This window comes from Myotis brandtii, unplaced genomic scaffold (assembly GCF_000412655.1).
Source record: "Myotis brandtii unplaced genomic scaffold, ASM41265v1 scaffold604, whole genome shotgun sequence".
Taxonomy (NCBI): Eukaryota; Metazoa; Chordata; class Mammalia; order Chiroptera; family Vespertilionidae; genus Myotis; species Myotis brandtii.
In genome coordinates this window covers 1,409,143-1,431,981 of record NW_005370286.1, presented here as the reverse complement: position 1 = coordinate 1,431,981, position 22,839 = coordinate 1,409,143, and the positions used below count along the sequence as shown (strand labels likewise).

Genomic DNA, 22,839 nt, shown 5'->3' with positions numbered 1-22,839 from the left:
TCATACTTGACTCCTCATCAACATAAACACTGCTCACAGAATTTCAAATAAACGACTTCTGCGGGGAAAAGCCTAGAAGTAAATACACTCAGATGGTTGTGGTCTGCTTGGGGAAGTGGGATCATTCTAGTCTTTTCCCCTTTTCACTAGTTTCCAAATGATTGTGGATGTGGTTAGATTGCTTTGGTTACTAACCTTACGATTTCAAGCCAGGTCGATATTGTCCATTCAGTGCCCACAGCTGACAGGTGTCCTTCCTGTGGGTTCTGCAGGTGCCCCAGCTTGTGCAAACCCTCTCCACCCACTCTGGCCTGAGTGAGCTCATGGGGTGAGTGCCCATCTCCTCCTAAAGCCCACCTGGGACAATGCCAGTCCACTGGTAGCTGCCGGGCCTCCACAGGCCTCTCCAGGGGCCCACGGGCAGGTGAAAAGGACCAGCACTCAGGCAGGAAGCAGGGGTGATCCAAACGCCTCCAATTGGCAGGGCCAGGCAGTCCTCCCAGAGATGGGCCAACACCAGCCCAGACAGGGACCCGATGCTCAGAAGAATGCCCCCAGCGGCAATGAGCCCAGGACCCGGCGCGCCAGAACTCACCCCTCATCTGGGCCCTCAGTTAACATTCAAATAGCCTCATGGGCTTTCACACTTCCAGGCGTGGGCTCAAGAGAAACTTCATCTGTCAAACTGCAGACTTACTGTTATTTCAGCCACACTCCACACTTTGTACTGTCTGCTCAGCTGTAAGGCTCCCCAACCTGAGGCTGCTCACCAGCCTCCTGAACCCATTCACCGGGGATTCCCTCCCCCGAGAGTTTCAGGGGGCATTCCACAGACCACTATAAATTAAAGGGGAAACCCAGGCTCTCTAAGCCACAGCTCACTTGCCAGGATCAGCCTCAGTCCATCCATAAACCAAAAGATGGCCATCCTCACTGGCTCACATGACATGCCCCTGTGCCCAGGGGGCTCCCACCACCACTGGGTCCAAGTGGGGTCCAGGCCCTCGGGGGCTCACCACAATGCGTGCTCATCATTGAGGACATGGTCAGCCTCATAGAATAAAACATTTTAAATAAAACTTCAGTTGTTTTTAACCAGAGAGAATTGATGACAATCCAAAAGGAAAAGATATAGAAAGTATCTGAATTTCAAATCTACTGTGGCCAGAATTAACCAGATGTTCTCAGATGTCCAATGTTTACAAGAATTTCAAAAAGAAACTATGAATAAGAACATATCATTGCAATCTTGATTTATGGCCTCACTTTTTGCAAATATATGCAGCAAATTTACATGTTTGGGGCAATAACATTTCAATACTCATTATTTTTTCACAAAAGTGTTTAATAATTTGATTGAAATGGAAAATTCAAGGCTTTAATTAAAGATAGCTTAATAATTGTGTTGATCTCATGGAGCTGCTAGGAATCATTCTGGAAATATTAGAACTTAACTGCCAATACTCGTAAAAGGGTTTCCGTAAGAAACACGCAGACAAAACCGTAGCTGGCTATTGCAGAGACGGAACCAGATGAACACCAGAAGGACTGCTGAGGTTTCGGCCAGCACGTAAAAAATGTTCCAGATGTTGTAATTGAGCACTAAGTTATCACATGATGATTCAAAAAAAAGTGGGAGTATAAGTCACAATGTCTTTTCTTTTTTTTATTTCAGAGGGGAAGGGAGAGGGAGAGAGAGAACAAAATATCAATGATGACAATCAATCATTGCTTGGCTGCCTCCTGCATGGCCCTTACTGGGGATTGAGCCCACAACCCAGGCATGTGCCCTTGACCGAAACTGAACCGGGACCCTTCAGTCCACAGGCTGACGCTCTACTCACTGAGCAAAACTGGCTAGGGCCACAATATCTTTTCTCAATAAACTTTGTATTTAAAGAAAATTAAATCATAAATTTTATTTTTAAAATATTTTTACTGATTTCAGAGAGGAAGGGAGAGAGAGATAGAAACATCAATGAGGAGAGGGAATCATTGATGGGCTAGCTCCTGCATGATCCTGGATTGAGCCCACAACCCAGGCATGTGCCCTGACTGGGAATCAAACCATGACCTCCTGGTTCATAGGTCCACGCTCAACCACTGAGCCATGTTGGCTGGGCTTTTAATTCTTTTGATTTTTTCTTATATTCTGGCACTGGTTTTCTTTTTCCTTCCTGAAAAGTATAGAAAATGGCGCATTCTACTTTGATACTCTTAGATTTGATGAAATTCGGTATATCTCTGTCCCGTTTAGAAGTGACTGGTGTAAGGGCTGAGAAGTGGATTCGGATGTTTTTACCACACTGTGTCAGAACACACTAAATAACCCATCTTCTCTGACAGAAATGCCACCCTCGTCACATGCCGAGTTCTCGTGTGGTGCTCATGTGTCTTTCTAGGTTGTAACATGTCTCGCTGACCTTTCTCTTTTCCCCCACTTATATTGCGGTAGAATTGACATATAACATTGTCTGAGCTCAAGGTGTACAACGTGAGAATTTGATACATGTACATACAGTCACAGCTACATAATGATGTTCAGTCAACGACGGGCAGCACAGACAACGGTGGTCCCCTAGATTATAATGGAGCTGAAAAACGCCTGTTGCTCAGTGCCGTCATAGCTGTGATCACATGGTCCCGGCACAACACTCCTCACTCGTGTGGTGATGCTGCCTGTCGTGTACAGTGCAGCCCCTACACTTATGTACAGAAAGTGAGACTAGATGATGATGATAAACAACCATGTTACAGGTTTATGCATTCACTACACTTTCCATCGTTATTCTAGAGTGTACTCTCTTACTTACAGAAAAACTTTGGGATAAACAGTAGCCGTGTTACACTGGCAGTAGCCTCATACGCCCCATGTTTACAGGGTGTCTTGATGTATCATGTTCTCTTGTGCCGAATTTAATCGCAGGTTGTTCTATAAATTTAGTGTAGCCTAAGTGTACATTGTTATAAAGTCTACAGTCATGTCTAGTTGTGTCCTGACTTTCACACTCACTCACCCTCACTCCCGGACTAACCCAGAACACATCCTGTCCTATAAGCTCCATTCATGGTGAGTGTCCTGTACACGTGGAGGCAAGACTGAGGAATGCCACTGCCAGAGGAGACTGAGGAGACACAGCGACTTAATGCAGGTCCCTGGACGGGACCCTGGGACAGGAAAGGGGCATCAGTGGAAATCTGGTATGACCCAAATAAAGTCTGTGGTTTAGTCAATACTGTTGAATTGATGTTAATTTCTCAGCTCTGACAAAGGTACCACTGTTGTGTCTGATGTTCATGGGAGGGAGGTACAGGGACTCTGCGCTATTTGCAATCTGGCTGTAAATCTAAAATTTTCCCAAACTATAAAGTTTTATAAAAGTTTCTTCTTTTGCAAAAAAGGTGGGATTTCTCGTTTTGGTTTTTGAACAGTGCTCCATGCATTTCCTTCCTGCTTTTGCAGAGTGCAGTGTGAGGATCTGATGGGGGCATCCAACATTGATCCAAGAGGGACTTCCATGGGCACAGGGAATAGCAGGATGGGGGGATAAGAGAGCTGGAGCCCCGGTAACACTCGGAGCCACCAGCCCACCAGCAGCCTCCCCCTCCAAACCTTCCACTGCATATAGGATTAAGTAGCTATTTAAGCCAATGTGAATAGAGATTCTGTTACTTACATCCTGACACTGTGTTTCCTGGGAGACCTGCCAGATTTAAAGATGAACAAAAGTTCTGGTCACCAGTCCATAAAGCTGCAGTCAGTCATTTACACCATGAAGTTTTTAGCAATTGTTCCCAATTGAAATAGGTGTTTACATCTAGAAACAACACTGTTCGCCACTCTGTGTACACTTCCTGTTTGGCGGTTGTAGGTGAACAGGACAATGCCTGCTCTCAAACTAAAGAGAGAAAAAGGTCCCAGAGAATAGTTACGTTAACATCCAAACTGAACTGCTCTTCTCATGTTTCAGGTCTCATCTTAAAAATCAATAACATTGCCGAAACCGGTTTGGCTCAGTGGACGGAGCATCGGCCTGCGGACTGAAGGGTCCCGGGTTCGATTCCGGTCAAGGGCATGTGCCTGGGTTGCGGGCACATCCCCAGTGGGAGATGTGCAGGAGGCAGCTGATCGATGTTTCTCTCTCATCGATGTTTCTAACTCTCTATCCCTCTCCCTTCCTCTCTGTAAAAAATCAATAAAATATATTTAAAAAAAAAAAATCAATAACATTCACACGTAATCTGCCAAACAAATGAATGAGTGAATGAATGACTGTTGAATGATGTAATCAGGTTTTAAAAATTTTTTTTTAATTCAGAGGGCTACTCTCGCCAACCTGAATTATACCACACATTACACAAAATTATTCTAATCATGAAAACTTTAGATGCCATAACAGACTCTGTCTTCAAAAAACGTAAAGCCCAAATCAATACACACACACTAAGAGATTTCAGTAAAATGACAAGCAGAATCTGAGTGACAATCTGGGTAAGTTGGACAGTAATTGTCTGAATTAAAAATAAATGCCATTTATTGAGCACCTATCCCCAAAAGTTACTAATTCTGCATAAGCTGCCTGTGCCTTCATCCATCCGTCCTCTCTTCAACTTTTCACTGGGCTCATCTGCCTTCATATAGATCGTGTTTCCCAAGTACATGCCTGTGTATCTGATGATCACAAAGGGGTTTCTTCTGTTCAGAAGGATAACAATGCTACTGACTGCTATGTATGAACTTCATTACTAAATTCTAGGCATTCTCCTGAGTTGTTCAGATGCATAATCATATGTGTAAATATGATTTGTAATATGTATGCTCTCCAGGTACATAACAATATTTGTAATTATGATTTGCAACTATGTAAATGTGTAAATATGCAATATGACTTGCAAATATTAAAACAGCTTTGATTCTCCATTTTAACATTCCAATATTTTAGTCTTCTTTCTCTTGTTTAATTATTAGGTGCACTAGTTAGAGCTCCTAGAACTATACTAAATAATCATGGTTATGCCAGGTATCTATCTGTCTTAACCCTGACTCTAAAAGAAATGTCTGATTTCCATGTTTTAAAATCATATTAAGAAAAATATACCTGTTTCAATCTTATTAAGAGTAGTCATTTTTTAATCAAGAGATGTTGAATTTTATCAAATATATTTTCAGCATCTACAGAGATGAGCCAATAAGAGGTTTTCCTGTTGCTCAATTGTTGACTGGTGAATATGCTGACTTCCATTACCATCTTTCCAACACAAGGCATGCTTCCGGTCTAACACAAACACACCCCATCCCCGCCATTTGCTCCTGGAGCCTCTCTGGGATGGTTCCGCCCACAGGCAGAGTGAGACCACTCGGCAGCTGTCGCTGTGGTGCTGCCTTACGGGCCAGGCCTGGCGTCTAAGTGCCCATAGTCTCTCTTGCACTGGGGTACGTAAGTAGAAGGAGGTGGGTGTCCTCAACAGCTGGGAGTACCCACTGTTGAAAGCTATACCTGGAGCTTTTGGGGGGCAGTGGTTTTAGGTCCATCAATCATTTTTCTCTAATAATGGGCCAATTCAACTTTTTCCTCTCCTCTAGGGTAAGTGTGAGCATGTACATTTTGCTAGAAAAGTATCCATTTCGTTAATTTTTTCAAAATTATTTGAACATAGTTGAACAAATAAGTGTCTCCAAACTGAATTTTGCTTGGCAGAGTGGGATGTGGCCACCATCCACTGGACACACCTCCTTGACAACTGAGTCATCGGGTACCAGTTACAGAAGCCCTCTCACTTAGCCCAGCCAGCCAGCCCAGTGAAAACCAGCACAGCCATGGCAGGGACATTCCGGGTCCCTGTCCTTCCTTCCTTCTCCCTTTTGGGCTTAGCTTCTCTGTGGGACGCCCACGCACTCTTCATTTTTCTTTTTTTTTCTTTTCTTTTTTTAATATATTTTATTGATTTTTTACAGAGAGGAAGGGAGAGAGATAGAGAGTCAGAAACATCGATGAGAGAGAAACATCGATCAGCTGCCTCCTGCACATCTCCTACTGGGTATATGCCCGCAACCCAGGTACATGCCCTTGACCGAAATCTAACCTGGGACCCTTCAGTCCACAGGCCGACGCTCTATCCACTGAGCCAAACTGGTTTCGGCGCACTCTTCATTTTTCAATAGCAGTCCTGAGAGACAGCTCCTTCAGCTTTTAGTTATTCAGCACAGGAGCCCATAATTAAGGTCTTTCAGACACACTGGTATCTCCCATGTATTACCATGGCTTTTCCTGCCCTGCGTATGCTCTGCGTTCACTTACTGAAACACAGTCTCAGCATTTTGGTAAACTTGTGAACATGAATATGCTCCTGTCCAGTGTCCCTGATGTAAATATGGGCCCACGCTCAGCTCTGAGACATCTGGTTACCGTGAAAGGGTGCCCCGGCACACACAGGACTGCCACTCCACTGGCTGTTCCAGACCAGCTCCCACCACCGTCTCGCCAGGGCATGGACTGTGCAGGGTGCAGTGGGGTGGCGAGGAGACCCGGGAGCCACGTGTGTCGCTTGGCCAGCTCTCAGGTGCCAGGTCTGGCTGTTCAGGACCCTATGGCCTCACAGCCGATTCTGAACAAAACATCAAGTTGCTTTCCAGGCCTGCCTACTCCTCAATTCAGACTATTACCATCCGTTACCCATCTACACTTTGACCCCAAAGTGGGGGTCTGGCTAATGCTTTAGGTAGAAAAAGTATATATAAATGAGGACAAACATCAGGTGGCCCATTGCACTCCCTCCTCATGGTCCGGTGTCCTAGAAGCACCATGCTCCCCAAACCCAGCCAGAGGCCCAGCCCCAAGGACAAGAACCCCTCAGTCCCAGTAGGGCCACAGAGACCCCACCTTCCAGAATCCCCTTCCCTACACCAGGCTGTGCAGGGACAGGTGCTTCCTCTCGTAACCACCTGAATGAGCTGCCTACACACTCAGGCTTAACCCAAAGCTGGCCCTGCCCTGCAAGCGCGCAGGGCCCACACCCTCCATCCTGACCCTGTCTGTCCCCCACCTGCCCTCCCTTTGCTCAGCCCCTCTGCCTGGTGGGGAGGTTTCCCCAGGTCCTCACCTGGCACGGCCTCCCAGCAGCCCTCCAACCCCACAGGGCTGTGACTCTGGAACCAGTCCTGTGTTTGCTGTGTCCCCCAGTGTCAGCTCAAGAGACTGGGATGCCAGGATCCCCACTTGAAAGGGCCCAGCTCAGTGCAGCCGACACTACATACTTACAACACACAAACAACCTCAACACAGCGTGTTGTTCAGGTCTGACAACTGCTTCTTTAAAAGCTTTCCAGAAGGTTCTACTTTGCTCTCAATGGGCAGAGGGCAGCATGTGTGTGAAGACGAGGTTAGCCCAGACTGAGTAGCAGGGCAGGACAGTGGGCTTGGGAGTGCCAGACAGAAATGAGAATCCCTAGGGTTCCCTGTTGGGGGCCACTGGGTGGGAACCCCAGAAAGGACCCTCCCCTTCAGACACACCACCAGCCAGGACATTGAGGGGCTCATAAGCCAAGGAGTGGGTAGCAGAAAACAGAGCAGAGGGATGCTGTTTGGACAAGAGCTCAGGTGTGACTGGGAGAAATAGAGGCAGGAGCTTGGGGAGCAGTCTGGGTGGGGACCAGCTCATGGGGGAGTGGCCCTCATACCCCCCTTGCCAGTGGGTGTCGCCGGCAGCCCTTTTCTTCAAGGGTGAGGAGTGGACTGTCCTCTGGGCCCACATCTGGTTCTAGGATGGGCATAGGATCCCCACAGGCAAAGCGGGGCTTCCATATAGCTAAGCCAGTATGGTCATCCTGGGCCCCTCGCTGTGGATGGTTGGGAAGAGTCAGGTGGGACCATCTAGGAAAGGTCTCCTGTTGTGCAAACAGGAGGGCACAGAAGACACAGTGTGGGGCAGCAGGGGAGGTGGGCATGGGTGCCATGCACTGTGGCAGCCTCTGGGAGGAGCCCAGAAACAAGAAAAGAGTGGGGTCCTAAGGGGTGTCCTCTGCTCTTGCTAGAGGGCTCCCAGGAAGACCCTGTGGAACTCCACACTGAGGCCCAGGAGCTGGTGGCCTGCGTGCTTCCTTCCTCGGGGCAACAGTCGGGACAGAAAGTGCAGAGCTTGCCCCTTGGCGATAGTCCCCACACTGGGCCTAAGCCAGAAGCAATGATCCCTGCGAGGCCGGCAGCTACCCACTCCTTTCTGTGGCGCAGGTGCAGAGAAGATACAGGTCCACAGCGCACCTGCTTCTAAATCAGTGGTTCTCAACCTTCTGGCCCTTTAAATACAGTTCCTCATGTTGTGACCCAACCATAAAATTATTTTCGTTGCTACTTCATAACTGTAATGTTGCTACTGTTATGAATCGTAATGTAAATATCTGATATGCAGGATGGTCTTAGGCGACCCCTGTGAAAGGGTCGTTCAACCGCCAAAGGGGTCGCGACCCACAGGTTGAGAACCGCTGTTCTAAATCAACATTTTGCTCTGGGTCCTTTATTACCCTGAAATGCAACTCACAGACTACGACTTTATATATTTTAAAGACCAATGTATACTAAAGAGCGATAAATGGAAGGTGGGTGTTTGAATTAAAACAATAAAAATATGTTAAATCTACAAACTAATGCACAAACATACACACATGCTCATTTGGTCTCTTTCTTAAAGCTATAAAAATTCCAGCAAATGCCACTTTGAAAAATCTCAAGGATGTACAAACACACTGTATTCCTTCACAAACCAATGCCAAACACCTGGGGTCGAGGAGGCAGCTGAGCTGCAGTCATGGATTGCGCCCTGACACTGCACAGATGATGCGCTCCTAGGCTCAGCTAGGGCAGAGAACACCTAATCAGACACAAGCCACAAAAATGAGTTTTCACGCTCTAATTTTCTTACATTTTGGCCTCACGTTTCTGTTTTCACTGCCAATATAAGCTGTTGGCAAAATTTATTTTAAGCAAAAGTATTATCGTCGTGTATAGTAACCAGAATTTACAATTGGGGGCTTCAAGGACCTACAACTCAGCAGGGTGGAGGCACCGACACCCCAATGACAGGCCCTGGTGGTGGTCTGGTGGAAGGCGGCTCGGGTCCTCCCAGCATGCTCCTCTGAGAGCAGGACCCGTGTCACCATCATTCTGTCACTGCAAGTTCCATGGGCTCCAGCCCTGACCCGGAAGCCATTGGGCACCCATCTCAGCAAGGGCAGGGGTGGGCAAAGGGGTATAATTGTCAGCAGCCACCAGGCGGGTCCTCTGCCCAACAGCAGCGGCAGGGCCCCAGAGGCGAGACGGACTCAGCCACCCCTTCCTGGGCCCTCCAAGCCTGACTGTTAGCCCTTCCTAGGAGCCACCTGTTTTCAAAACTTCCTTTTCTGCTTAAACTAGCAAGAGTTGTTCTGTCTACCGTAACTAGAGGCCTGCAGCAGACCAAGAGCTAGGATACGGCTATAAAATAACCCTGCCATTATCCTCCCGGCCCAACCACAAACTCTCGGGGGCAGGGCTCAACCCCGGCTCTCCCTGGTTAAGTAAGGAGCTTGTCACTCCCTGGAAGCGTGTGCCACACCCTTGAGGGGAGCAGCACCACAGTGCACACCCCATGTGCACAGGACAGAGCTCAGTCTATGGGGCTTTAGGCAAACTACCCCGAAGTCAGGAAGTGTCCACACCTCGAGGTACAGAACCTACTGACGGGTGGTCTCTGGAATCAGACAGGTGAGCTGAGCTCACGCTGTGTGGGGTAATCCAGGGCCGACCTGCAAAGCAGACGACCTGGCAGCCTTCAGAAGGTGGCTCAGTGGAAGTTGTTACAGGGCATTCCTTCCCTGCTCCACTCCTGAGACTAATCCAGGTACTTGCTGCTCCTCCTACTGTCAGTCACAGGAGGTCAGGGAGGAGACGGCCGCTTCAGCGAGTGGAGTCTGTGGCGGGCACCACAGGCTCCGGGGCGCTGCTGGCCAGGTCCCTGCAGATTCTTGGAGCTGCCGGCCTGTGCTCAGAAACAGCAGAGCACTCAGAGGACCATTTGGCTGGAAGCTGGCTACTGCCGGCTTAGCATTTATTCAAGCAACAAAATTGACAGATCTGCAGTGAGGGGACCTCAGTGGTGCCCAAAGCTTAATCGTGCAGGAAAGGGGACCCAAAATCAGGGCCACAGGCCACTGTTTACACCTCAGGGACCGAGGAGAAGAGCAGCCACATAGGCCTGCCCCAGAAATGCAGCTCCACTGAGAAACAAGTGGGAGAAAGGCTCAGTATCGACCAAAACAAGGAAAAGCAAGGCGAAAGGCAGAGAACGAAGTTCTCTCACCAGCAGTTACAGCAGCAATGGGACTGTCAATAATGCCTCCTGTCTGATTTCACTTAAATGCAGCCACCACAAAGACTTGAAAAACAACAGAGAAAAATCAATGAAACAAAAGTTAGTCCTTGGAAAAGATGAACAAAATTGACAAACCTTTAGCTAGACTGACTAAAAACAGAAGACTCAACTTACTGAAATTGGGACTAAAAGAGAGAGCATTACTATCAACCTTATAGAAATTAAAAGGATTACAAGGGAATACTATGAACAATGGTGGCCAACTGGAATATATACACACACACACACACACACACACACACAGTGGGGCCTTGACTTACGAGTGTCCCAACTAACAAGTTTTTCGAGATACGAGCCCGATTTTTTGCTTTGAGTTGCGAGCTAAAATTCGTACGAGCCAGCTTCAGATACCCCACCGCTAGTTGGTGCAGCGAACGTCACAGTGAATGCCACAACATCAGCCCAGCATCACGTGTCTCACTCGTTCACTTTTTGATTTGACATATGAGTAATTTGAGTTACGAGCTCCGTCACGGAACGAATTAAACTCGTAAGTCAAGGCCCCACTGAGAGGAAGGGAGAAAGAGAGAAACATCAAGGATGAGAGAGAATCATTGATCGGCTGCCTCCTGCATACCCCACACTGGAGATCGAGCCCATAATCCGGGCATTCCTTATCAAAATAACTCTATCACTAATTAGATACAAGATCTGTAAAAGCTGCACAATCTAAAATAAAGATCCTTGAAAACCCAAAGAAAAAGTTTCAAAATGATTCTACAAGTAACCAGGGAAATGCAAACCCCAGGATAAAAGATGCATGTTACAGCCTCCTGAGTGGTCCAAAGGACTGGTGACACCAAAAGTTGTCGAGATGTGGACTAGCAGGTGTGAGTGTATACATGTGTGATGGCCATGTATGGACATCATATGAGGTGTGCACACATACACCCACACATACGTAACCCTGTCTGGGCACACTGGGCTGGCACCCAGGGATTGGCCACGAGAAGGCGAGTGGAAGGCTCGGTGCTCAGCACTGTGACAGTAAGAAAGGGGATGCCCTCTCACTGCCCATCGGTGTCCGTGAAGGCATTTGGCATGTTCACTCAGTGGGTGAACTCCAAAGCAGCCAGAATACCAGGTAAACCTCAGGGTGCCAGTCAACACCACTCAGCTTGGGATCTGGATTTTCTCTGTAAAAAGCAACACCCGGCTAGAGTCAAGTTAAATTCCAGTAGGGAAGTGCCTGTTTAGTCTCTTACAAGATAAAACTTTGTCCTTCACCCACAGTACAGGTTCCTGATGCAGCAGTTGCCACAAGCACTGAAGACAGTCAAGGTCTGCCCGCTGGCTCTGCTGAAAACAGTTTGAATGCCATACGTATAGAGGAGGAGTTTCGGGCTTTTTGAGTAACTCTACAGGCCTTTCTCATTATAGAAAACTAAAATTAGCAAGGTTAGGGTCACAGACATCAATTTTCTCCTAGAAACTGGGATACATTTTTAACTTTCTCCCCATGTGGAATTTATTACATTAAATGATAGAAATGGAAAGTACATGTGTTGGTGCTTTCGTGTTTGTCATCCGTGGTTCCTCAGGAGGCAGCCCACAGCGGACCCCATCCTTGAGGGCCACTCCTGTGTGCCTCGCCTTGGGTGGACCCCTCCCTCCAAGGACACTGATGCTCCCGGGCTGCACTGCCCTGAGTTGCTCTGAGCTCCTCACCCTCTGGCCTAGCCTGAGCCCCCCTTCTTCCCTTTCCGGACTGACTCACTTATCAGGAGCTTTCAAAATACCGATAGAGCACAGGCAGCTCGGCTGGCCCGAGTGCATGCAGGAGGAGCTGACGTCCACACTGAAGGCCCCGCCCTGGGGAGGACAACAGCGGGGCCAAGGCAGAGGCACTGGCTCTAACCATGTCTTCCCAGAAGTGGGGTCATCAGCTGCAGTCCCCAGTGCACAAAAGAAACTGGGGCTCGAACCAATCAGACGCACGCTGCCTCTCAGCCTGCAGCTTCCTTCACTCACCACCCCGCCAGCCCTGTACTTCCCACGCAGGCCCACTCCCTGTTTCAAGCCTCTGCTTCGGTCCCGAAGTGGCCCCAATGGGCACCCCTTTCTTACTTCCCCTGGGTAGCTCCCATGCTCCGAAGCCTTCGCCCCAACCCTGGCCACTTGCCCCAGGAGGCCACCTGTGGTCTCCACACCCAGGGCATTTCTTGCATCCTAAGTCACCCTAAAGTCCATCTCCTGCTGTGCTTGGCAACTGGGACAACCCAGGGACCAGAGCGCAAGCCCTGAGCCAGGCTGCCCCGTGCAAGGCCCCCTCTGTCCTAACGGTGGGCTGTGCCTCATCCCTATTAGACGAGAAGAGCGGAACCCCTGCCTCAGAGGGCGACAGTCCTGACAACATGCCAGGCATCTCAACTCTGTGCAGTCAAACCATGGCTCAGCCTGCTGGCTCCTGGATATGCCTGGGGCCCCACTCCTCTCACGCACAGCAAGCCCTTCTTGAAGCACCCCTCCCAGACTCCCAGGACGCCCTCTCAGGCCCCCTCCAGTCCTCACCTCTCCTGACCTTCTCTGTCACCTCATGCTCCGTGACATCACCTGCTCTCCAGACTTTACCCCATAGACCGCTCCTATCTTAGATTAGGACTGATGGGGTAAGTGTAGAAAATTGGGGGGCGGGGGAGGCGGTGAAGCAGGGAAGGCAGCACACAGGGGCTTTGGGGGCCTCCCCCAAGGGGCCCATGGGCTGCTCCCAGCACTAGGCCGCTCTGCCCAGCCAATTCAGAGGATGCCCACAGAGGCAGTGTGCTGATGGGATCACCACTACCGGGGGGCCTCAGGGGTGCCCCCTGCTGCACCTCCAGCCCCTGGAAGGGGGCCCAACTCCAAGGAGGAGCTCACTAAATATGAGTGAATGAAAGGCCACTGGGACCAGCTATTTTTTTAAATTTATTTTTATTTATTTTTTAATCTTCACATGAGGATACTTTTTCCATTGCTTTTCAGAGAGAGTGGAAGGGCAGGAGACCGGGAGAGAGAGAGAAATAAAAACAATGATGTGAGAGAGACACATCGACTGGTTGCCTCCCGCACATGCCCCTATTGGGGGCAGGGAGCGAATTCACAACCCAGGTACGTGCCATTTTGCCACTGACCTGGAATCCAACCTTTGGTGCACAGACTGACACTCTAACCACTGATCCACCGGCCAGGGCTGGGACCAGCCATTAATAATCCCTAAAAATTAGCTCTCCTAGACCCCGTCACTCACACACCTGCAAACTCAGTCAAACTTGAACCTGGGCAGCACAGCAGAACCACCCGAAACCTGGAGGCTGAAATTGGGAGGACCCCAGGCTGACCTACATGGAGCCCAGACCTCCTGCCCTAAGAACTCCCCCTCTAAAAACATCAAGTGCCCCTGGGCCATAGATGTAAGGACAGAGCCCTGAGGGTTCAGAGAATTAGATGAGACTCTACCTGGCCCTGGTGACAGTCTTGGAGTCATCAAATTGGCCACCGGGGTGTTACTTTTGTTTCCTGGTTGGTCAGTCTCCACTGCTCACCCAGATTCTGTTTGCAGCATTAATAACCACGACCCTCCAGTCCCCGCATACAGCGCAGCCGCCCACCTCTCACCTGGATTCTGCACAGTATGTGCTGCCTGGATGCAGGGCGAGGGTAGTGACAGCGGTACAGCGAAAACAGGAAGTTGCAACAGATCTGAAAACCGTAACAGTAAAGGAGAAAAGAAAAGCAAAACATATGTCCCCACAAATTTGTGACTTGGACAGATGTCATTCTTAACAAAATGAATCTGTCTGAAAGGAAGTTCCAAATCATCCCAAATTACAACACAGCAAATGCAGAGGATGCCCGGCACTCAGGTGCTGGGTAAACATTTGCTGACCTGGATAAAGCCAGTGCCCACTGATGCAGGCTAGCGAGCACGCCTCAGAGCCTGAGTGCCCATCACCTCCAGTCACAAGAGGGAAAAGGTTTTCCCTAAATGGAGAAAGAGGACCCAAGTAGTGTTTCCTCTTGTTCTTCTAATAGGAAGTAGCTGGAAACATCGGATCTGACACCTGCCCCCATTGTCCTGTGATGGCACTGTGCTCACTAGGTGATGAGCCCAGACCAGGAGAGCCACGTGCCTATCAGGAAGGGACAGACCCTCTGCCCTGCAGGGCTGAACCTCTCGTCCATGCAATTTCAGGGACACGGCTGCCAATTCACAGAAATTCTCCACCCAAGAGGGCATTTGATGACCAGGTGGGTGCACCATGGAACAAAACCCCCCAGGAAACAGGACTATCAGAGATGCTTGGGAGGCAGTGAGAGAGGGTGGGGACAGCCCTCTGAATGGTCCATCACACCCAGAGTCTGGGAGCAGAGAATTCACCTGCACGAGGCGCTCTCTGCCCCAATCTGGGCCAGTGTCCACCCGGTCCATGGGCAGTGGGAGGGGAAGCTATGGACAGCCATGTCCCTTCCAGGGAGCCCTGCCTGCCACTGCCTGCTCCTAAGGACTAATACAACCAGAGGAATCCAGCCTTTCCCAACTGCCTGGAGGACTGACTGCCCAGCCCCACCCACACTCTGACAGGGGCGTTGGTGGGCCTGAACACAGCAGGGTCCAGGAACCCAGCGGCCTCGCAGCTCTTTTGATCCCCCAGAGCTGTGTCCACTCTGCCCCCACAACCATCTACATAGAACCCGAGAATTCCGCCCCTGCCACTGCAGGTCAGAGGCCAGCACACCTGAGTGAAATGTCATGTGATGAGATCGATATCAACAGGGAAGACTGAACGGACAGAAACACAAACCTGGACCCAATTCAGGGTGGGGCAGGAAAGTGCTGCACAGAGCTGGTGGCAGGAGGGCAAAGGGGCTCCTCGGGGAAGGAGGAGCACGTCCTGTCCAGGCAACAGAGGACCATCCAGCATCGCTACAGCTGCCGGGTGGGGCACGACAAGGCCGTCCCTTTGGCACAATCAGGGACAGCTGGTGGATCAACCAGGCAGCCTGAGCACTGCTCAGCCCTGGACACAGGAGGCCCTTTCCAGGAAGGAGAGGACAGAGACCTGCCAAGGAGGCACCCAGGGACACGTGACAACACCAATGCCACACACCTGTCAGGGCCTCCGTTCCCTCCTGTACCTGCCGCAGCCACCATGCTGAGTTTCATTCCTACCTTCCTGACACACACATGGGCAGAAAGAGGTTAAGTCACATGCCCACAGTCACATGTGATGAAAGGCAGAGACCTCCACACTTCCCTGTGCCATTGCATGTCCTCACAGACACTGAAGTGTGGCCTCCCACAGGGCATTCGAGCGGATTTCCCCTCCACCAAGACCTGGGCCCAAGCCATGCCTTCTGCTTTTAAATCCCCTTCGGTTCCCAGAATAACTGCTGGCCATTCAGAGGCCCTGAGAGGTAGGGCAGGAAGGAGGCTTGTCCGAGCCCACACCAGTGAACCTGGAAATCAAAGCCAGGGCTAGACCTCCAAGACACAGCCCCAGACACCAGTTGCCATGCTCCCGGGCCAGAGCAAGATGAGCCGGGAAGGCCCAGTGGGCAGGAAGTAACCAGGGCCAGGGTGCAGATGGAAGAAGGGGCAGGTTCAGCATAGGCTTCTTGGTGCCATGGCAGAGCAGGGCGAGCCACCCCAACCACAGGGCATTCTGCTCAGACGGGGAGGGGACTGCACTTTATAGCTTGGGTGGCATCCCCAACCCCTCATCGGAACCTTGATGGCCCAAGAAGACAAGCCCAGGATCACAATGGCCCACCAGTGAGAGGCTGACCCCAAGGCCCTGCTCCTGGAGAGGAGGGGAACTTCTTCTTATTCACTGAAGGGAAAACCAAAACCGGAGGCAGCATTTCCCTCCAGCGTGGGAGGCACCAGTGTGCTTCCCTGACAGCTAGGGCACCTCGTCAGCCTAGGAAACTCCAGTGTGCAGCACCCAGACCAGCTTTGGTGTAGGGCCTGTCACTCACACCCCAGCCTACTCCAGATCCTCCCAATCCTGACTGACATCTGGGGACCTGAGCCAGTTCCCACATCATCCCTGGTCACATGCACACCCCACACAAAGTGAGGTCAGGATGGGACAGTGCCACTCCACCCTGTACGGTCTGCTCGCCTCCTCCCTGTGATGGATGGAGCTGTGGGCCCCTCCCGTGCATCCCCTCCCAGTGGACACTCTGCTTCAGTGCCGTTTTCATCTCCCAAACCAAATTTTAAACTTTATAAAGCAGTGCAGGTGGGTGACCGAGATGCTGCTCAGACCCTCTGCTGCCTTTCTGATTAGCCACCAGGCCCTGCGCTGACCCCCGCTACTAGACCCCATCCTGGACCAAGCCCACCTCCCAACAGGAGACCTTGCCATCAGCCCGTCCAGGCAGACACTGAGGTAGTCAACATTTAAAAAGCTACCACCATGGGAAGAGATCAACCAAAGAACTTGTATGCATATATGCATAACCATGGACATAGACAGTAGGGTGGTGAAGGCCTGGGGCAGGGGGCGAGGGCAGGCTATAACGGATCAATGGGGGGAAAGGGGACATATGTAATACTTTCAACAATAAAGTGTTTTTTTAAGCCATCACCCTGTAGTCCCTTGTGGGGCCCTGACACCTCCTCCCAGGCAGCACTGACCTCGCATCATCTCCCCTTCTGGTCAGTGGGCTCTAAAGGGGCAATCTGCTGGAGGCAGGCCTGGTCTGATTCCTGTACTTCTGAGTCACCCTAGAACAGGCCTCTCTCCCCGAAACACGGCCATCACCCACCGGAGACAGACCCCAGAGCTGCATGGCCCCTCCTCCCCAGCTCCAGGAAGGACATGCAGGCCCCACGTTGATGGTGTGTGCCATGTGGGCATGCAAGCCCCAAACTCAAGTGGAGAGACCTTTCTCAGGGCGCCCTGCCAGATCCCAGGCTGAGAGGCAGTAGACATGTCCCTGTCCTCCAGGGCTGTCCAGCAGGCCGACCTGCAGTGCTCACTTCACTGGATTCAAACAAGAAAAATATTTAATACTTTACATCGAAGAAGTGCCTCCCCCACCCAGTGATCTAAACCCTCCCTCAGCGACTGGAGAGCCGATAAAAACAGGAAACCCCACAGATGACAGTGTGAGCTCTCAGAGGCTGGCCGACAGCTCAGAGCTCCGCCTGTGAGATCCAGGACGTCGGGCAGGAGGACCAGGAGGCGAGTGTGGCTGCACATAGACCTTCGCCATGTTGACTTCCAATGAGAACCACATCTAAGGCAGGCATGGCATGGTGCTGTGGAGGGTGAGGTGTGCAGCAGAGAAAGCAGCCCATAACTGTACCGAACTTGGGATCACCGTATATCTGATCCTACCACCGTGGGGATGGGCGGGACCCCATCTACAAACAGAGTCCCAAACTTGGGCAAACAGAAAGTACACTCAGATCTTAGGTCACAAGCAGTAATGCCACAGGCCACCCCCATGGGACCAGGGCCCGGGAGAGCAGGGAGGGAGACTGTGAGGAGGCCGCCGGTCAGCCCCCGCCTGCCCGGCACACCAGAGCCTGCTTTGGGCTGCGTGGACAAGGACTGCTGCTTCCCCCATCTCTTGGAAGACTAGGCCCTGGCCTGTGCACTGGGCTGCCCCAGGCAACAGCACTGTATGCTGGGCTCAGGATCTGGGTCCTCTCCCTACCTCCTGGGTGTCCACATAGAGAGGCCTGAGTCTAGCTGAGCTCCCAGGAGGTGAGTAAGGCTGGAAAAAAGGGGCAATGCTGGGAGGTGGGGGTGAGAACAAGAGCCAAATGATGGGTGTCCAAGCAGCCAGGGAAGGAGTCTCTGAAAAAGGGCATAATTAGGAGTGCTGGCAGGATGTGGAGCAACTGCAGCTCTGGGACTGGGCAGGTGAGCGGCATCGTGGGGCAGCGCCCTGGAAACAGCGAGCAGCTCCTCGACAGGCTCCACAAGGAGTCAGCAAGCAGCCGCAGCCCCCTCCAGGCACGTGCCCAGGAGAAAGAAAACGCACGTCCATGCAAAAACCTGGGCACAAATGCTCATGGCAGCACTATTGCTAATGGCCAAGGTGGAGCAGGCCAGGTGCCCATCATGAATGGGAGATAACAGGCTGGTGTGTCCAAGAGGAGATGAGCGCTCCTCCTGAATAGGAATGTGGCTCTGACATACGCCAGCACTGAGAACACGCTGGGGAAAGAAATCAGATGCAAAAGGCCACATGAGTGACTCCATGTGGGAAATGTCCTAGAGATGGACAGGAGACGATGGTTGCCAGAGGCTGGGGTTCAGGGAGATGGAGAGAATGGGGAGGGAGACAGCTAAGGTTACTGAGTTTCTTTTTCAGGTACAAGAAATGTCCTAAAATTGGCTGGTGAGAGATGCACAACTCTGTGGATACAGTCAACCACTGGTCGACACGGACACGCTGAAGTGTATGGCATGTGACGGCCATCTCAGTGAAGCCATCACCAAACAGAAGTCCTTGAAGAAGCAGAGGCCCTCTGGCACAGGTGCCGGTCACCCCACCAAGCCTGCTGTGCTGGGCAGAGCTGGGAGAAAGCTGAGGGCAGCGAGCATGAGGAAGCCCCACAGCAGCAGGAGAGGCCGTGGCGTTCAGGGAGTTTTCGGGGTGGGGCTACAACTAGGGCAAGGAGGACAAAACTGATGGTGCAGGGAAGAGAGGGACTGTGCCCCAGGTGCTGCCCACCCTGCTCAGCCCAGGGCAGCAGCTCACAGACACCTGTTGTCTGCAAGGCCCTGAGAGGCCTGCAGCCTCGTTAGCGATCCTCAGCAGAGCCCAGTTGCACAACCGGTCTGCAAACCCTGGGTAGAGGGCTGCGCAGGGGTTGACCAAGCAAAAAGGGAAATCAGCTCAAAGCTGACATTTAGCCCCAAGTAAGTAGCAGGACAAAGTCCTTACAGGCAGATACCCGAAAGCAAGCTGTGCTCTCAAAATTCTACTGCCTGGCTAGGTCTCCTTCCCAAGAAACAGCCTTACCATGTAAGGGTGGGACCAGCTCTGAAACCTCAGCTGTGAAACTTCCCCTCTCAGTTCACTCCAAACCAATATGTAAAGAGCCTAAAGCAAGAAACCTCACTTGTCAAAATCCAGCCACCCCAAGGAAAACAATTAGGTACGCAGCCCTGCCACCACCTTCCAGGCAAGTGGGAGTCCCACGGGGGTTACAGAACAGCCACAGGGCTCTCTGTGAACCTGGAAAAGCCCCAGGCACCCCCAGCCATGTCCAGAACCCCAGGCAGGGAGATGGCCATGCAGGTTTGGGAAGGGCCACAGCTAGGGCAGAGGTCACCGGAAGGAAGCCCCAGGAGACTTGGTGAGTGGTTAATCGGTCATGGCCATGTTCATAATAATACAATGCAATGACTTCCCGTTCCCATCCCACTGTCTCCTGAGTGAACGGTGGCTTTCCAGGGGGTGTCTGAGGTACAATGATGTCCTCACAGCTAATGCAACTTTCTCAGGTTCAGCTTTTTTTTTCTGTTTCTACCTATTGATATATGGTAAATATTGGTAGTTGTAACCTACATAACTAATAACTCTTTGGGGTCCTCCATAATTTTTAAGAAAGTAAGAGGCAAACATTTGAGAACCAAGGTATTGTAGGTATTTATCACACCTTCGTCTGTCATCACAGGGTGAGGAGCAACCTGAGGGCCCTCCGTGGAGACATAACAGAGCCATGAGTGCTGACGAGATGAGAGTAGGATGTTAGGGGCAACACATGGTTAAAGTCTACACCCAGACCTTAACAGTGGTCACCTCTGGGGGGTGGGGATGGGAGTAACAAGGGAAGACGATAAAACCACAAAAGCAAAAACACATCACCTAGCACTTGTGCACAAAAGGAAAACTGTCCTTCACAGCAGGGCACGTGTGTTTCTAACTCAGACACCTTCCTCCTCGATCCATTGCCCTCCAGGAAGAGGCAATGCTCTGGCCACAACATGGAGCTCGGTTTCCCAGATGCTGAAACTGTCAAGAAAGAATCCCTCCCAGGACTCAACACCATCAAGAGCAATGGTTCTCAACCTTCTGGCCCTTTAAATACAGTTCCTCATGTTGTGACCCAACCATAAAATTATTTTTGTTGCTACTGTTATGAATCGTAATGTAAATATCTGATATGCAGGATGGTCTTAGGCGACCCCTGTGAAAGGGTCGTTCGACCGCCAAAGGGGTCGCGACCCACAGGTTGAGAACCGCTGATCTAGAGTGTGTTGGTCAATATGGGCACATGTCATGCGAAGACAGTGTCACCAAGCAGATCTCCTGAAACCTACTACATAAACCAAGGAATCACAATCTCCTTCAAGAACTGGCCTCTTTCATGTCCAGGCGTCTCTTCCACAAGCACCACATGGCACATGGGTGAGACTATGTAATGCCCACCCTGCTGCCACTGACTGGGGACGCTCCCTCCCTCCCTCGGGCTGCTCCACACAGTAAGAAACCTGTGCTACAGCCTGGCTGGCGTGGCTCAGTGGTCGACCTGTGAACCTGTGAACTGGGAGGTCACAGTTCGGTTCCCGGTCGAGGGTGCATGCCTGGGTTGCTGACTTGGTCCCTGGTGTGGGGCATGCGGGAGGAAGCTGATCAGTGATTCTCTCTCATCATTGATGTTTCTATCTCTCTCCCTCTCCTCTCCTCTCTGAATCAATAAAAGTATATTTAAATTAAAAAAGAAACCTGTGTTACAGATACCTCTTTACTAGCCCTTCAATTCAAAGACATCTTGCAGAATTAACCTATGCACTGTTTTCAAAAACAAATGTTCCTTCTAGATGTAAACATAATGCAAAACTCCTATAGCATTTAAGAAAATGGAAATTCAAAGACAACATGTTGCTAAACATGAGTAAATGAAGTTACCTATTTTAATGTCAACAGAGAGAAGTGTGTGTATACACTTGAAACACAACAAAAATGCTAGAAGTCAGAATCAAAGATTACAGGGAAGAATGTTTGTGCAGCAAAATTCTTTTCTCTCGGAGACCGAAATGCCCCACCATGCTTAATTTTCCTGACATTTCTGAGGCTTTGAAGCCACAGCTAACGGATCTGAATCATCTGAGCAAAACCATGGTACAGTGGCATGTTACTGGAAAGCCGAGAATAGAATGCTAAATATACAGACACACACCCATACCGGGCACTTTTGAAGAAATTTATCAAACACGAAACTAGATAAAGTTGTCTGTGACAAAGTCAGAGGGAAAGCAGTTCATCTCCAGCAGGGAAGTATAATGCCTGGGCTCCTGGAAGTTAAAATGAGAAATACACAAAAATAGCGCCTACCTTTTATTAATAAAATCAAACCTCCCCAGAACACAGCTTAGCTCACCGAAACACCTCGCCCACCGCTACTGCCGGGGAAAGGGCAAGAGCCATCCCCCCCGCCACCCCCCGAGTCTAAGTCACACTGGATTCGGGGGTCCACACCACCTACGGCCTGGCACCCACTGCTCACCTAGGGAGGGGCGGGGAGGACGCCAGGGGCCCACCGGTGCCATCCCCTTTTCTCTCACACCAGCACGCCCCTTCGGAGCGGCACGCTGCTTTATTTGGGTTGGCAGTTTAAGTACCAACAGCTGAAACACCGAACTAGGTCAGCCCTGGCCGGCCTCCGAGCTGCGGCCCCCGCCTCGCTCCCTCATCCCAGAGGCGGCCTGGGGCCTGGGAGGGAGGCCCTGGAAGGTGAAGGGCCTGTGCAGTCAGCATCCCTTTCTAGGCACGAAGAGCTTCTCAGCATCTCTCTCCTTAAAGCAGCAGCAAAGCCGGCCAGGGCTTTCCACAGCAGCCCCTCGTGTGGGAACTAGAGAGGCACTAAGTTGCGGGGTAAGGCGAGGTGCCGGCACCCCGGGGGCTATCCGAGACAGACAGACAGACAGACACACAGGCAGGCAGGCTGGTCAGGGGCCAGGGCCAAGGGGCTGTCCGAGACAGACAGACAGACAGACAGGCAGGCAGGCTGGTCAGGGGCCAGGGCCATGGAGGGTCAGCCGTCAATCAGAGGCCACAAGTCAGGGGCTGCGGTTTGGGGACCAGAGCTCAGAGTTAAGGTTTTGGGGTCAAGATTCTGGGACCAGGGTTGACGCCAGGTTAGGGGTTTGAGGTTCCTGGACGAGGGTTCTAGGGTCAGGGTTTGGGGACCTGGGACAAGGATGAAGACTGGGGTTCGGGGACCTGGGTTCAGGGGTTGGGGCTCAGCCTATGGAGTTTGGACGCTGGTCTGGGGGACTAGGATTCCAGGGTCCAGGCAGAGCTCAGGGCACTAGGATCTGGGGTTCAGGGTCGCAGGGTGGTACCAGCAAGAGTTCAGGGCTCGAGTCCCAGGGCTCAGTGTCCGGGTCCGGGTCCCAGGGTCCGAGGGCCAGGGTTCTGGGTCTAGATCCCAGGACTCAGATCCGGGTCCCGGGGTCCTGGGCTCAGGGCCGGGGCCGGCGC

The 22,839-nt window shown here is 51.2% G+C and overlaps 1 protein-coding gene across 4 annotated transcripts in view; it reads right to left on the bottom strand.

The window, feature by feature from the left end:
- The window catches only part of INPP5A (inositol polyphosphate-5-phosphatase A), a 193,194-nt gene that overhangs the window by 118,420 nt on the left and 51,935 nt on the right, over positions 1-22,839 (bottom strand). Inside the window, exon 1 of one of the 4 annotated variants that reach the window (XM_014550576.1) lies at positions 13,999-14,139. The exons of 2 other annotated variants lie outside the window; for them this stretch is intronic. In XM_014550576.1, the coding sequence (XP_014406062.1) occupies positions 13,999-14,124 (126 nt within the window). In that variant the 5' untranslated portion in view covers positions 14,125-14,139. Of the gene's footprint in view, positions 1-8,771; positions 8,822-13,998; positions 14,140-22,839 lie in introns of those variants that run through there. One more of the 4 variants, XM_014550579.1, reaches the window with a different exon arrangement.